Genomic DNA, 16,486 nt, shown 5'->3' on the forward strand with positions numbered 1-16,486 from the left:
TTGCTTTTCACAAAACAAAGGCACCAAACATTCAAGGAACAGCAGAGGCACTAGCGTTACTATTTCGCGGCCTGCCCCACTCCACTTCAGTTTCAGCCTGAACAACAATGACTCAATCACTCAAAGATAACTCATGGTTTACCCCAGCTTCACTAAAAACAGTCAGTCAGATTCATTCAATCCAGAGCCAGCAGCATAGTTTAGATTGGAGAAATCCTCATTCACACAGGTTCACTTCAAGAATTATTTTCATGTTGTTCTTTTTAACCTGCTTCACAACAGGTGAACATGGCTCGAAGGGCTAATTCTGCATCAGAAAATCTAAAGGATTGACATCATGTGGTCAAATACACACATAACTAATGCATAACTCAATACTCAACAAACCATACACAAGCAAAACATCACAACAGCTATGTCTCTCTAACCAGATTCTGATCAGGCTGCCCCTCATCTTTAAGTCCTTCTAATGGTGTTACTTATGTACGACACAATCCTGGTAACAGTGATGGAAACCCTGTGATATGGTCCAATCAGATATGCCCAGACAGCAACTCTGGCGATTTTCATCCATTTTTATGGAAACAACCTGCCAAACAAATTCCGAAGGGCAGCGGCAGTTTTATCACAAATCACGGATATAGTGTTATGATTGACTTTTGAGGTGTCAGGGGTCACAGCCTGGCCCAAACACTGAACAAGACACTGTAAGCAACATGGGGTGGTAACCAAGAAGATAAACTATAAGCAACTCAAAAAGATGTTTACTTATCAGGAAATATCTGATGTGTAAAAACTATATGGAAGCGTGGCAGTGTGCACAAAGAACAAAAGGATGAGCATGCTGTTGCAGAAGTCAGCCTCAGCACAGCATGATGAAGGATGTCTCGGATCCTAAAATGTGTCACAGTGGGAGATGAAGCTATTATGAAGGATGCACAGTTGTACCCTTTAGAACTGTTTTTACCTTCACAATATGGAAGAACAGAGGAAGGAAGTCTTTAAACAACTACTGCATAAACAGATCACCTGATGTCACAGTGCTTCATGTTATGAATTCTGTTTAAAGTGGCTGTAAATATGAAACACGTCGTGTCACACCTGAGCTCGTAACATACAGCAAACAAAACTGTCCATGCTGTATTTTAATTTAATAGACGTTTAAAAACAAGAACATTGAATTTAAACAATCCTCCCTCTTTGCGTCGCTTCCTCCGACTCCTCCACTCAGAGCTCTGGTGGGAGGGACTAAGAGGAAGAGTGGATGAACATACAGGGTGGATTCGCGATCTTTGCTGAGTTTTGTGAGTGGGCCTCTGGGACGAGGCTCGTTGTAATGACTGAATCCTCGCAGCTGGAAGCTTTTTAAAGGCAGGTGAGTGGCTGCCATCAGAGGTGTGATTATAGTGTGAAGTGGGTGTTTTTGTGCGTCCACAATATTATATATTATTACTGTTACTCATTGCGTCATGTTCCGAAGGAGGATAAACATCTTTGTAAGGGTTTCTAGTGTCTCAGTCCGCAGTTTTAGCAGAGTCTCAATTACATTTTCTGGGTGTCACGTGTGTTTTCTGTGACCTGCCCCGCGGTGCGTGGGCTCCGTTTGGCTTGTTTCGTGTTTTCAGTGTCTACAGACGGCTCTCTCTCTCTCTCTCTCTCTCTCTGCTTGTTTCTGGGCAGCTGTTCAGTTTCGGTTGCTCACCGGAAATGATTGTGAACGGACTGGACAGGTGAGTCTGCGCAGCCGCAGTTGAAGGTGTCCGAGTTCTCTGAAACAAAACACCTGTTAAATTCACCGAGTGCCTCATACACACATCCGCTGGTCTGTTTTCACTGAGGTGGGCGGGGAAACCGGCCCGCGGGGAAAACACACCGGGTTTATCCAGGATGATGAAATTCTGAACGTTTGCCTCCTGCTTCCTATAAATAGAATAGAATAGCCCTTTATTGTCATTGTACATCTAGAACGAAAATGTAGATGCGCCACATCAACTGTGCAACAATATAAAACTACTAGTAGACAGTGGGAATAAATGGAAATCAGGAGAGAAATATATTGATTAAATTAAGAGAAATGTATAGAAAAAATAAGAGAAAGGCGAACTTTGGAAAACAAAATAGTTGCAAAGTGCTCTGAGAAAGTGCAAAGAAAAGACACGAAAAGTGCGTGTGTGAGTGGCCTGAGTAATGAAGGTTATAACTCAGTTACATTTACTGACACTAATTCCATTAAAAACATGATTAAAAATATTAAACTGCACACAGAGCAACAAGATAAGCTGAGCAAAGTTAACACACTGATGCTCAGCTGGATCAAATTTTATGGAAACTTTTATAGATGTAAGGATTTAAAATGTTTCCAGAAAGTCTCTCATTAGATGTTTTTGGTTGATTTAAAGTCTGTGATGTTGCTGTAGAGGCCGCTTTTCAAAAATCTAAGTACTGATCAAAAGTCTGTATACACAAATGTCCTACTGATTTTAAAGCTGAGGTGGCCACAGCACAGCCGGATTCTGTCAAACCAGCAACAAAACCTAACATAAAGCCAGTCAGCTTGAAACCAGATTCATTTTGTGTTAAAACAATAATTCTACTATAAAATCAGCTTCATGCTTCCTTTTAATATTCCGTGATTCATGACTGAACCTGAGGGTTTTTTTTAGGAAATTATGAGGGTGAAATAATGTGGAGAACACATGAGCTCTAATACAACATGTGTGTAATAGATATATAACAGCTGGTTATCTGGTTCAGACTAACATCCTGCAGTTTCCTGTTACCATCACCATCAGTGACATCTATGGAAGTAATGAGCTGAATATTTCTGAATGAAAAGCGTTATGAACGCTGCAGCTTATATACGTCTGTGACATGGAGACAGTCGGATTAGTGCGTTCATGACATTTTGTTTTTTGTCACCATCATTTCTCAGAATGATGACCTGCAGGTCCACGAGGAGCCACCATGAGTCCGCCCATCGTATTTGACAGACAACCTTCTGAAAACATGATGTAAGTCAGCATTATGCATTTCTGTATAATGAACGGTAACTTCATCATACAGAAATGTAACCCCACACAGAATCTTGTACAGAAGACTTCACTGTGGTCCTACAGTAGAAACATTGCTTTATTTTGTATGTGTCAGTGTTTATAAAGCAGTTTCCTTTCAGAGCTGTTTTTCCTTGTTTCACTCCAGACTGTAACTGATGATTATTTCATCATGGATTTATAATTGATCTGCTGATTCTTTGTTTGCTTGAATAAAAACTATTGCAAAGTGCTGTCTTCAGATGATAATTAATGCTTTATATAAGGTTAAGAAGTTAAAACTGTGAATAACTTTTCTTTTTTGTAATGTGTGACAGAGAAAGCGAGATAGTAAGCAGTAACTAAAGCTCTAAGATCAAATCCAGTGCAGTAGAAGTAACTCAGAGCTGCAATGAAGCACTACTCACTGAACTAATTACTTAGTTACTTCTATCTTTTATGTATTTTCTTGTCAACTACTTGAGAGACAATCAGACAATGATGGTTGCCGTCTTTCCAGTTATCTTCTGGTCTCTTCCAGGTTTTACCAGAGGTCAGTTTCTCCTGAAGCAGATTCTGGAGTCAGCTGTTTGTCTTTGAAGAGTAATGAGTCAAAGGCTGAACCTCTCCTTTTTAAAGAAGGCTTTTGCTGTGCTGAGCACAGGCAAGCTATTTTTAACATTCACGTTTTAGCTCAAGACATCCTGAGCAACTTTACTGTTTCTTAAGTGTTGATTTCCTGACTAATGATAGTTAATACGATACAGGAAGCTCAGTAAAGCATCACGGGTAATGCTCTTTGGTGGTCTTCTAACAGGATCCATCACAGATCATCTGAGGCTGAGTCTAAACTCAGCTGTTTGTCCTTGAAGAGCAACGAGTCAAAGTCTGACCCTCTGCTGTTTAAACCAGGAGTCTGCTGTCCTGATCCCGGCCTGAGGTGAGGTCTTCAAACTGTTTCAGTTCTGACCTGCAGACACAGTAAAATACGTTTAAAAGAGAAAGGTGTACAAACAGTGTAATTATAAAGTCTACGTTTATCAAATTAAGAAACAATACCTTACTTTTTATATAATGTGTAACAGTTTATAGTAACCTATAAATAATTCTAAATGTATAGTTATTTATAATGAAGTCAAAAGCTGTTTTACCGTTTACAATAAAAACATGAATGTTATACACAAGTTTATTATATTTTACTAATATAAAATAAAAAAATAAAACTAGGCATGAAAAAAATATTTTATTTAACTAAGACAACAATAAAAACTAGACTTTTGAAAAATTGTTTAAAACTAAAATAAAATTAAATATATATAAAGAAATATCCTTAGTTTTAGTGTCTATTAGTGTGGTTGAAAAAAAACATTACTAAAACTTGCCTGATGGCATAGATGGATATGTTTATCAAGACTCTAAATGTCTGTGTGAGTAAACGGCTTTTAAAACGTTTTTATTTTTTTAACACCTGTACTGATTTTTGGTAATTTTCCCTCTGATATGTGTCCTCCTTACAAGACTGATTAAAAAGACTAAAACTGAAACACTGAAATGAATAAGACCTCAAATACAACTAAACATTTACAAGAATAAAAACTTAACTGAAACAAAAACTAGTCTGGAAACTAACTGAAACTATACTTAATTATAAACAAAAAATTAAAAAAAAAAAAAAACTATAAAACTATAATAAATATATTAACTACAAGCGTTAAATTTAATCATTTACATTTCCAACAGGAAAATAAAATATGATGTAATTTTCTCTGTCTTATTAACTCTAAACATAATGACTATGATGGGGAAACACAGAAAACACTAACACTTAGTTGAGACAAAGATCGGGAAGCAGTGATTCAGCTAGAATAATAGTTAAAAACAAGAAAAACAGGAACCAAAACCCCGGCCAGTGGTGTAATGTTAATTTTTATTCGTCATTAGTTGGTATAATAAAGAAATAATAATTTTGTTATCAAATTTTCTGGCAGCTCAGAGACTTGGTGTTCTTTACCTTTAGACCCACGATATGTACAATGCCAATAAATAGAGAGTAAATTGTTGTATTTTACCCAAGTTGTTGTAAGTTGTGGTATTTTTTTCTAAATCCAGTCACACTAGTAAGTAAAAGTGAAAGTAGCCACATTAAAAACTATATTAACCAGTGAGAGAGCTGGGACACAAAGGTTAACAGTGTATTACATCGGGTCACTCCATCTTCTCTCTTATACATGCTTTAAAACACTAAACTTCACAGATGGACACTATGCAAGATAAGATAAGTCGTTATTGTCATTGCACAGTCATACTTAGTACAATAGTACAAGGAAATGTAGAACCCAGGCTGTGGAACTCTCTACCCCCAGATTTAAGAAACACTGGTTCTCTCCCTCAGTTTGAATCTCAACTCAAAATCTATCTGTTCAAGTCTGCATATTCACTGTAAACATATTGTTTATTTTATCTTTTTTTATTGTTCTTCATTTTGTTCTACTATGTGTTTTAGTCTATTGTTAAGTGTCCTTGGGTGTCTTGAGAGGAGCTTTTAAATGAAATTTATTATTATTATTTTTATGCATTATAGTGAACTGTTAACAGTTACTAAACAATATTATTATTCCACTCTCTCTTAGCAGTCTACATTCATTTAAATGTATGAATTGAGTGTATAAATATTGTAAATAAGTGCTTTACATATTTAAGGGTTTTTAATAAGATAATGTAAGTTTGTAACTGAGAATGAATAAAAAATTATTTAAGTGTGAGAAACTAAAAAGGCATTTTAAGGACTAGCTGAAACTACTTGCTAAACTCCCATAAGGTTGAGTCTCTTCATCTGGACGTAGCATTTTCAGCAGCAGAAAAGTTTCATTACTCATCCAAGTGACCTCTTCAGTCGTTGGATGAGTGATGAAACGTCTCTCTCACTGAAAATGCTACGTCCAGACGAACAGACTCAACTTTTTGGGATTTACTTACCAGGAGTGACTGTACATGCATCAAGATTCTTCCTAAACTTCTAAAAACTAAATAAGTTTTTATCACCATTCATTTTTTCATGTATTTTTCTTTTTTACTTTTTTTATGAAAGTAACAAGGGATTATACTTTCACATTAAATGCAATGAGGTCTTTAGTTATTTCACATAAGTTTAAATTAAACGTGAAATTATACATTTCATTTTTGGAACATGCTGGTCTGCATAAATGTAACAATTGTAAGTTGTTTGGGTGCAAACACTTGTAAAAACCCAACTAATAATTGTTCCTTTTAAACAAGGACTTTAGAGTCTAAATTTATAAAGCCCCACTGCACATTTGCTTAAGTGAAGTCAAAGTTTGCGACATGTTTATTTCATGTTCAGTTCATAATTATGACTTCAGGGATCCTTACATTGTGTCTGTCTCTAATTCTTCATGATTTCTTCACAGCGTGGACCAGCAGACCTCAGGAGCTCCTCAAGGCCGGTCTGCCCAGGATCATCAAACACACCTGGACTCCATATTTATGGTCTGTACATGCACAACAGCTATTCTTGCATCTATACGGTTCAGTCATTTCTATGCTGCACTTGTAGACCAGCACATTGTTAGTGTTTACAACGTGAATCTGATTGGCTTGATGATTTCAGTTTGATTGGATATTCACAGAGTATTGTGTTCTAGCTGCTGGAGGACAACATCATCGCTTTTGTGAAGAGTGAGCTGAAAAAGATACAGAAGGTTCTGAATCCAGATTACCCACAATGCTTAGAGAGTCAAAGAGAGGTTGATGAGTTGTTGGAGGGTGAGGATGAAGAGGAGAGGAAGAGAAGTAGAGAAGCATTTCTGAAGATCACACTGCACTTCCTGAGGAGAATGAAGAAGGAGAGGCTCGCTGACTGTTTGCAGTGCAGTAAGAATATTTCTCTAATGGCTTAAACAGAGACTTGTTCAGGATAAATAGTTTATAACTAGTTTATGCTACCTTTGCTAGATTTTCACCAAATGCTGTAAATATTTGATCAGTCACTATGGACCTGTGCTTTGTCTGCTTTTTGTTTCTGACCGTCTCTGGCTTTGAGCTCCCTCCTCCCAGCATCAAGCTTCTCTTTTGGCTGGCTTTAGCCTAAGTAGATTAGATTTTCAAATGTACCTCACCATCCAAGCAAGCTAATAACACCAACAGACTTCTTTAAAGTAGAATTACGTTTTTGTTTTTTGTTTTTTACAAATGGTACAGTGGCACCATTTGTAAAAAAAAAAAAATGGTGCCAGTGTACTTAAATGAAGTCACATGCTTCATTTATGCCAAGTTTTTTTTTTTTTTTTGTAATGAAAGGCTGATTTTATTTGCACTTCAACAAGAATCAAAATGACAATTATTCTGCGTCAGCCAAGAGTAAAAAGTTTTGTGTCAGTATTATGATGTAAGTTCTCTTTAAGTACAGGATGTTCTTTGTTCTTTCAGAATCTCCTTCCATGTGCCAGCAGAATCTCAAATCTACTCTGAAAAAGAAGTTCCAGTGTGTGTTTGAGGGGATCGCTAAAGCAGGAAATCCAACCCTTTTGAATCAGATCTACACAGAGCTCCACATCACAGAGGGAGGGACTGCAGAGGTCAATGATGAACATGAGGTCAGACAGATTGAAAAAAATTCCAGAAAACCAGACAGACCAGAAGCAACAATTAGACAAGAAGATATTTTTAAAGGCTTGCCTGGAAAAGAGGAACCAAAAATAGTGCTGACAAAGGGAGTGGCTGGCATTGGGAAAACAGTCTTAACACAGAAGTTCATTCTGGACTGGGCTGAAGGCAAAGCCAACCAGGACATTCAGTTCATATTTCCATTCACTTTCAGAGAGCTGAATGTGCTGAAAGAGGAAAAGTTCAGCTTGGTGGAACTTGTTCATCACTTCTTTACTGAAACCAAAGATGCAGGAATCTGCAGGTTTGAAGACTTCCAGGTTGCGTTCATCTTTGATGGTCTGGATGAGTGTCGACTTCCTCTGGACTTTAACAATGCAGACATCCTAACTGACCCTAGAAAGTCCACCTCAGTGGAAGTGCTGCTGACAAACCTTATAAGAGGGAAACTGCTTCCTTCTGTTCACCTCTGGATAACCACACGACCTGCAGCAGCCAATCAGATTCCTTCTGACTGTGTTAACATTCTGACAGAGGTCAGAGGGTTCACTGACCCTCAGAAGGAACAGTACTTCAAGAAGAGGTTCCCAGATGACAAGCTAGCAGATAAAGTTCTCTCACATATAAAGACATCACGAAGTATTCACATCATGTGCCACATCCCAGTCTTCTGCTGGATCACTGCTACAGTTCTGGAGGATGTGCTAAAAACCAGAGGGGGAGGAGAGCTGCCCAAGAACTTGACTGAGATGTACATTCACTTCCTGGTGGTTCAGACAAAACTGAGAAACATTAAGTATAATCAATATAGTAAATCTGAACCAGATAAACACTGGAGTCCAGAGAGCAGGAAGATGATTGAGTCTCTGGGAAAACTGGCTTTTAATGAGCTGCAGAAAGGAAACCTGATGTTCTATGAATCAGACCTGACAGAGTGTGGCATCGATATTAAAGAAGCCTCAGTGTACTCAGGAGTGTTCACACAGATCTTTAGAGAGGAGAGAGGACTGTACCAGGACAAGGTGTTCTGCTTCGTCCATCTTAGTGTTCAGGAGTTTCTGGCTGCTCTTCATGTCCATCTGACCTTTATTAAGTCTGGTATCAATCTGATGGAAGAACAACAATCAACTTTCCAAAGAGAAAAAGGGTTTTACCAGTGTGGTGTGGATAAGGCTTTAGAGAGTCCAAATGGGCACCTGGACTTGTTTCTTCGATTCCTTTTCGGTCTGTCACTGCAGAGCAATCAGATTCTCCTTCGAGGTCTGCTGACACAACCAGGAAGTGGCTCACAGACCAAAGAGGAAACTGTCCAGTACATCAAGATGAAGATCGAGGAAATCCCTTGTCCAGAGAAAAGCATCAACCTGTTCCACTGTCTGAATGAACTGAATGATCGTTCTCTAGTGGAAGAGATCCAAAAGTCCCTGAGATCGGGAAGTCTCTCCACAGATAAACTATCTTCTGCTCAGTGGTCAGCTCTGGTCTTCATCTTACTGTCATCAGAAGAAGATCTAGATGTGTTTGACCTGAAAAAATACTCTGCTTCTGAGGTTGCATTTCTGAGGCTGCTACCAGTGGTCAAGGCCTCTAAGAAAGCTCTGTAAGTGGGTACAGATATTGGTTTTGGTATTTTGGTTCATGTGATAGTTGTTAAAACCAGATTTTTTTCTCCTTTTCTTTTAAATATGTGTTTATTTATTCTCATATGTTTTTCCAGACTGAGTGGCTGTAACCTTACAGAGCGAAGTTGTGACGCTCTGTCCACAATTCTCAGCTCTCCATCCTGTAGACTCAGAGAGCTGGACTTGAGTAACAACGACCTGCAGGACGAAGGAGTGAAGGCACTGTCCAGAGGTCTGGAAAGTCCATATTGCGCCCTGGAAACTCTTGGGTCAGTTCAATATCTTCTGTTTTACTGAGTTGCTTTAAAAATGAACATTCATGTTTTTTGTTTTTTTTTATCGTCATTGCACCTCATATTTGTTTTCCAAAATCTCAATTTAAGAAAATGTATTTAGTTTAGTCATATGCATGACGACATTAAAAAAAACAAGAAAAAGAAAAAGAAGCAAAAAAGTGTGTGCGTGTATTTATCTTTATTGTACAGCTGTGTGACGATTGTTTGATCAGAGAAGGTAATTTGGGGTTTAGTGTCTTGCCCAGTAGACTTGCAAAGGTGACTAGGTTGCCCAGTATTTGTCCACAGTGATTCTGGAGCACCTCAAAGTCTGCTAGTGATGAGAAATGCTATTTTCAGTTTGAATACACTGTTTGGGTTTGTCCATCAGCAGATTCAGAGGTAATCCAAATGGGTGTGGATAATATGTAATATAATATAGAATAACCTCTCTCTGCAACAGTTGCTGGACAGACAATGGAACTCTTTCTCTAAGATTCACAGATTGCAGTAATGTTTCAATTTTTTATTATTTAAATTTTATTTTATTTCACTTTGCAACTTGTTCTTTTCACTCTATAAGTTTTTACCTTACTGGGCTATTTTGTTATTCTGCTTCATTTATGGCCTTTTTTAATAGATTTTGTTTAATGCATTGGCTCCCGTGACACCCTTTTCCAACTCCCAGGATAAAAGAAGTATAATACATCTTATCTCATAAAGTGTAATATATCCTAGTTAATGGTAGTTTTGCATTTGCAGGTTGACAGGCTGCATGATCACGCATGAAGGGTGCATTGCTCTGGCCTCAGCTCTGAACTCCAACCCCTCCTCCCATCTGAGAGAGGTGGACCTGTCCTACAATCACCCTGGAGACACAGGAGTGAAACTTCTGGCTACTGAGTTGAATGATCCACACTGGAGAATAGAAAATCTCAGGTCAGCAATCACCCTGATTAAAAACATGAAAAAGTCCTCATCCGCATCTACATGCAAACTTAACTAGGATTACAATTTTCAGTAGTTCTGTGATATGCAAAGATTTCTTTTGCAGACTATTTGCTCTTAGTTGTGTTTACCAAAGGGATACTTCACAAATATTACAACAATCTTTCCACATTTGGTGTTTTGCTTTATTTAACTTTATTTGCATCTTAGTGTTTAGAAGTATTTGCGGCGTAACAAAGGAAGATAATATTTTCTCCTCCCATATCTTCCAGAGCTGACCCAGTTGGAATCGAGTGGTTAAAATCAAGTCTGAGGAAGTGTAAGTGCTCTTTTTTGTTTTTTCCAATGTACTATGTTTATACTTCCCCTGTTGAGCTCTCTCTCCCACTTTCAGTGATTCATAGTTTTTCTTTTGAATTAGTTTCTCTTATTCATCATGATATTGCATTTTGTGCATTCTTGCATAGTAAATGTTACTCTATATTGTATGATTTGTGCTTCATCAACCACATCAGGGCTGAATATGAAGTCCCTTGCTTTTAATTCATACATGGAGGGGATGGATCGCAAACCTTTTTGGCATGTGATGCCATTTTGATTTAGAGTTTTGATCTTGAACGTCTTGATTCTTTTCAAACCATTCACAGTTTTCGGTACTGCATATATTGAGCTTGTTTCCCTTAAGTATTTTCTCATGTCATATCAAATATGAGTCCACCGACATCTCCTCAAACGTCCCCAGTGGCAGGGTACAACACACTGGAGGAGGTAGTTTTACCCCAGATGGAAACATCACTTAGTAACAAAATAGACTTAGCCAAAAATCAACTTAATGCAGTTTAAATATAGATATCCATGAAAACAGGAAACTTTAGACAATGTTAACCAAAGCTTTTTATGCTCTTTTTGGTAGATTTCTGTGAATTCACGCTGGACCCAAACACAGCTCACAAATTCCTCAAATTATCCGAAAGCAACAAAAAAGTGACAGACCTGAGAAAGGAGCACCCGTATCCTGACCACCCAGAGAGATTTGATTACTGGCCTCAGGTGCTGTGTGAAAATGGTGTGACTGGTCGCTGTTACTGGGAGGTCGAGTGGGTTGGAAAGGTTTATATTGCAGTAAGCTACAGAGGGATCGTAAGGAATGGAGACAGTGATGCCTCAAAATTTGGAGGCAATGAGCAGTCCTGGTGTCTGACCTGCACTGATGGAGGGTATAGCGCCTGGCACAACAACAGCGGGACTCCCATTACAGTAACGTCATTATCTGATGTCTCTAACAGAGTAGCAGTGTATGTGGACTGTCCTGCTGGCACTCTGTCCTTCTACAGAGTCTCCTCTGACACTCTGATCCACCTCCACACCTTCAACACCACTTTCACCGAAACTCTTTATCCTGGGTTTGGTTATGGGGTGAAGTTTAACTCATCAGCCTTTCTGTGCACACTGTAGACCAGAAGCATGGACAGAAATCTTACTGGTTCCATTAATAATAATAATAATGATAATGCATTGGATTTATATAGCGCTTTTCAAGGCACCCAAAGCACTTTACAATGACATTATTCATTCACGCTCACATTCACACACTGGTGGAGACAAGCTACAGTTGTAGCCACAGCTGCCCTGGGGCAGACTGACAGAAGCGAGGCTGCCATATCGCGCCATCGGCCCCTCTGGCCAACACCAGTAGGCGGTAGGGTAAAGTGTCTTGCCCAAGGACACAACGACCAGGACAGAGAAACCGGCGACCTTCCGGTTACAGGTGCCCTTCCCAACCCCCTGAGCCACGGTCGCCTGTTTAACCTTAAAACTGATGAAGATTGTGAAATATGATTTTGGAATGAAAACTGACAGAACCAAGTTTGAACAAAAACCCAGGGTGAGATCAGTGTCACTGAACTTTTTATTTCAATTTTATTTATATAGTACCAAATCACAACAACAGCTGCCTATAATTTATATTTATATTGTAATGTAAAGACCCTATAATAATAAGGGTCTTTTAGACTTTAAAATCTTGGAAAATGTCAACTTTCAAACCAGGTACTGTACACTGCTCTGTTTATGTTTGTTGTGTTCACCTTCATTTTGTATTTATTTTAATTTTATTAGTTTTAATGCTGTAAGAAAATTATTTCACAATTCTGGGCTAAAGACTATTTCGTCGTTATTTTGTCTTTATGAAATTTGTTTATACACTGTTAATACATATAGTTTTATTTTGTCTCTCATCTTGTTTGTTTATTTATTATACTGCCTTTTTTACAGTAGTAATAGTAGCAGTAGTAGATAATAGTAGTAGTATAACAGTGCCTAATGTTTGGGGTAAGTAACAGTAGCATCTGTAATGGAATATAAAGAGATTTAAATCTACAACAAAAGTGTTTTTGTTGATTGTTTTGAAACAGTTTACCAGAACATGTGGTCTTCATGTTTGAAACTCTGTATGTTAATGAACATACTGATGCTGTGTAATGTAGGTAAACAAGGGTTTTGCTCTTTTTTTTCTGTAGGCTGTGTGAGGCTACGGGTTCTTCTTAAAATCTGCCACAGTCGCATTAACAGTTGCATTTCAATACAGTCTGCATAGCTCTGATGGGGGTAAACTATATGAAAATCACTCTGTGTGCACTGCTGAGAAAAGAGCCCCTTTTGTGAAGAGCTGCAGGACAGAGACAAAGTTTTAGCACTACACTCACATCTTTGAGTCGTACATCCATCCCATTTATATTTTTCTGACCTTTCCCCATTAATCCAGATAAACACTCAAACCATCACAAATCCTACAACTGAAATCACACATGGTTTTTCAGTGTTAAATTTACTGCATACCACAAATATTATTATTAATGTAAAATGTGAAATACATTATAGATCTGCCATAAAAAGACTTGCTGTGACCATGCCTCTCAGTCACAAAAATGACACTACACCACTTGAAAATCCCAACCGTAGTTTTTTAATGCCTGAACATGTTTGTTTCTCTGGTGCTGACTGTTAGTAAATCGAGCCACTGTCTGTTAAAGTGAGCTGATGGATTTCCAGCGTTAAAAACCTTTTTGCTCAAACCAGAGGAATCATCCCATAATGACCACAAGTACAGTCAGACAGCTCTGCAACACCACAAATGGCGCATTACAGTGAGGCTCTCATGTTTCATCATCAGAGGACTCTCTCTCAATTATGTGTTTAAAATATGATGAAAGTTCACTGAAGCTCTAGTAAAACTAATATCAACTGTGAACGAGTTTGACTCTAAATTGGTGAGTTGTCGCTCTCTGCTGGTAAAACTTTGACCTACATTCTGATATAAATGACTGGCTCTCACTAAATGTGTAGGACGTGCTGCATTTATTTCGCTCCCTGTGAAACTTCGCTGCTCCCCAAAAGTTCAGTTCAGTTCAGAACTTAATCAAGGATGCAGCTCACACAAAACAACAGTACACTGTCAGACTTGAAAAAATAAATGTTTTAAGCATTGAAGAAATTAAGAGCTTAATCCTTCAAGTTAAAAAATAGGCCTGTGTGTTTGACGTTTAAGTGACAAAAAAATTACACCGTAAGACAAACAGTAATATATGCGTCAAAAACATTTCTCTCCCCAAAAAGATTAAAACTATAAAGTGATCAGATGTTGATTTTGTCAATTCTGATTGGCCTTAAACGCATCTCTGAGTGTTTCCTTCCTCATTGAAGTTTCATTTCACTTTCCTGTATTTCGTATCAGATGATTGTTTCCATTTGAAGCTCCGTGTGAAGGTGAGTCAGGCGGTCTGTAATTTTTCCTGGATCACATCAGCTGTGTGCAGTTTAGTTCCAGCACAACTCTGCCGCTCATAGTTCACAGTAACAGACTCAGAGTGAATGAAGGAGGCCAGCAGGTAAATGTGTCAGCCACAATTTTATCTGTGTGCATGTTTCTTTGTATGTGAGCCAAGGAACTTACCTACTTATTAACTATATTTGAATTCCTATTTAAATATTTTCACCATGAGGATTTTTGTCTTTTATTTTGAAACTAGCTTTACAAATTTGATCTTATCCTGGACCTGAAAGTGCTGAAAGTTAACTCAATATTTTTTCTTCACTGCTCTCTTCGAGTAACTTTGAATATTTCTTTTTTTCTGCTTGAGATATTCCCACCGCTACAGTTACTTCAACTCAAAGTACACCTTCCATAATTCAATGATTAAACCATAGACAGGAGCTGTTCCAAATGAACAGTATTTTTACTTTTACTACATTTGTCTGAGAACACTTGTTAAGATGAGAGCAATGCTTTCATTTTGGTGTCTTCCACCACACCTACCTTTAAGGGGTTTTTTTTCCTAATTATTAAGAGCTCAAAATTTCTGTTTATTTTTAGAAATGATATAATCATATATAGCTCTGCAAAAGATGACATTTTATTTATGTATTTCTACTGATTTCTTCCTAGAACAGAGTGAACATGTACACTGCTCAAAAAATGAACACTTTGAAAACACATCAGATGTCAGTGGGGGAAAAGGACACCGTGGATATTTGTACTGATATTGAATAGGTAATGTGGTCGGAATGAAAAGAGGCCACGTCGTTTGATGGGAATGAAAATAACAAACCTAATGAATTCAAAGACACTCAGAAAACCGAAGTGAAAAATTTTCTGAGAGGTGAGTCCATTTTGATGAAATTTAATGGCACCAACTCAAAATGGTATTCAGTAGTCTGTATGGACGTCATGTGCTTGTATGCAAGCCTGACAATGTCTGGGTGTGTTCCTGACAAGAGGGTGGAGGATGTACAGAGGGATCTTATCACAGATCTGGAGAAGGGCATCACTGACCTCCTCAGCAGTCTGAAACTTGGTGGCATCAGATGGACTCAAACATAACGTCCCAGAGTTGTTCTGTTGGATTTGGGTTAGGCAAGCTTGGGGGCCAGTCAGTGCTGTCAGTTCCTTCACCCTCCAGGAACTGCCTGCATACTCTCGCCATATTTTTCATCAGGAGGAACCCAGGACCCTCTCCACCACTGTCAGGTAGGACATGGGTCTGGGGATTTCATCCTGATACCTAATGGCAGTCAGGGTGTAGTTGCCCAGCCTGTAGAAGTCTGTGTATCCCTCCATCGATTTGTGTCCTCAGACCATCACTGACCCAACACTAAACCGGACATGCTGACATGCTACAGGCAGCATGACGTTCTCCACTGCTTTTTAGAGCCTTTCACAGCTGTCACACATGCTCAGGGTAAACCTGCTCTCATCTGTAAAAAACACAGGGTGCCAGTGGTGGACCTGCTAATTCTAGTACTCCACAGCAAATGACAATCAGGCTGGTGCTGTGGTGCTGGGCAGTGAGTACAGGGCCCAGTAGAGGATCTCGACCTTCACCACAGGATCTTCACCTTCGTGAAGTCTGTTTCTAATTGTTCGGTCATTTACACCAGTGCACTGCTGGAGGTTGTTTTGTAAGGCTCTGACAGTGCTCATCCTGTTCCTCTTAGCACAAAAGAACAGATACTGCTGATGGCTCAGGACCTTTTATGGCCCTGTCCAGCTCTACCAGAGTGACTGTCTCTTGGTATCTCCTTGATGCTGTTGAGACTTTACAGCAAACGTTCTGGTATCACCTCTTGGTGCCAGTAGGGACAATGACCTTAGCCAAAGCAAAACTAATGACAAGACAGACAGAAAAGATGAAGAGGGAAAAATGTTAGTGCCCTGCACCTGTAAAACCATTCCCGCTCCTGCTCTATTAACAGAAAGCTTTAATTATTTCTTTGAGTAGTACACATTTATAATGGACTTTATTTGATCCTGCTCCAACATTATAAAGCTTAATAATAATAATAATTTGATAATAACTGATAATAATTTGTATGTTTTACCATTAAAGGTTCTAGTTTTCTGACTGTCACTGTGTACTCATTGCCCAGCCTGTTGGGTTGTTACTGAGGATTTACACCTGCTACATCTGGCAGTAAAGACTTTTGTTCCATA

General features: G+C 38.6%; 1 protein-coding gene across 4 annotated transcripts; it reads left to right on the top strand.

The window, feature by feature from the left end:
• Positions 1-1,248: 1,248 nt before the first annotated feature.
• LOC120436012 (protein NLRC3-like) lies at positions 1,249-12,107 on the top strand. 4 transcript variants are annotated; one of them, XM_039606251.1, is made up of 12 exons: positions 1,266-1,375; positions 1,681-1,730; positions 2,933-3,011; positions 3,571-3,693; positions 3,847-3,969; positions 6,458-6,536; positions 6,692-6,920; positions 7,476-9,252; positions 9,370-9,543; positions 10,312-10,488; positions 10,770-10,816; positions 11,411-12,107. In XM_039606251.1, the coding sequence occupies exons 3-12, from the start codon at positions 2,965-2,967 to the stop codon at positions 11,950-11,952; spliced, it is 3,318 nt and encodes a 1,105-aa protein (XP_039462185.1). In that variant the 5' UTR covers positions 1,266-1,375; positions 1,681-1,730; positions 2,933-2,964; the 3' UTR covers positions 11,953-12,107. The 4 variants fall into 4 exon arrangements, with proteins under 4 accessions (XP_039462184.1, XP_039462185.1, XP_039462186.1 ...); XM_039606250.1 differs by lacking the exon at positions 1,681-1,730 and having other exon boundaries at positions 1,249-1,375; XM_039606252.1 differs by lacking the exon at positions 1,681-1,730 and having other exon boundaries at positions 1,266-1,371.
• Positions 12,108-16,486: the final 4,379 nt, after the last annotated feature.

Source organism: Oreochromis aureus, linkage group 23 (genome assembly GCF_013358895.1).
Source record: "Oreochromis aureus strain Israel breed Guangdong linkage group 23, ZZ_aureus, whole genome shotgun sequence".
NCBI classification, from domain to species: domain Eukaryota; kingdom Metazoa; phylum Chordata; class Actinopteri; order Cichliformes; family Cichlidae; genus Oreochromis; species Oreochromis aureus.

Bases quoted from the DNA above. Each gene is read 5' to 3' on its own strand.
- LOC120436012 (XM_039606250.1), top strand. From the start codon at position 2,965: ATGAGTCCGCCCATCGTATTTGACAGACAACCTTCTGAAAACATGAT. The intron at 3,970-6,457 runs GTGAGGTCTTCA...ATTTCTTCACAG, and splicing joins TGTCCTGATCCCGGCCTGAG to CGTGGACCAGCAGACCTCAG. The intron at 10,817-11,410 runs GTAAGTGCTCTT...TCTTTTTGGTAG, and splicing joins AAAATCAAGTCTGAGGAAGT to ATTTCTGTGAATTCACGCTG.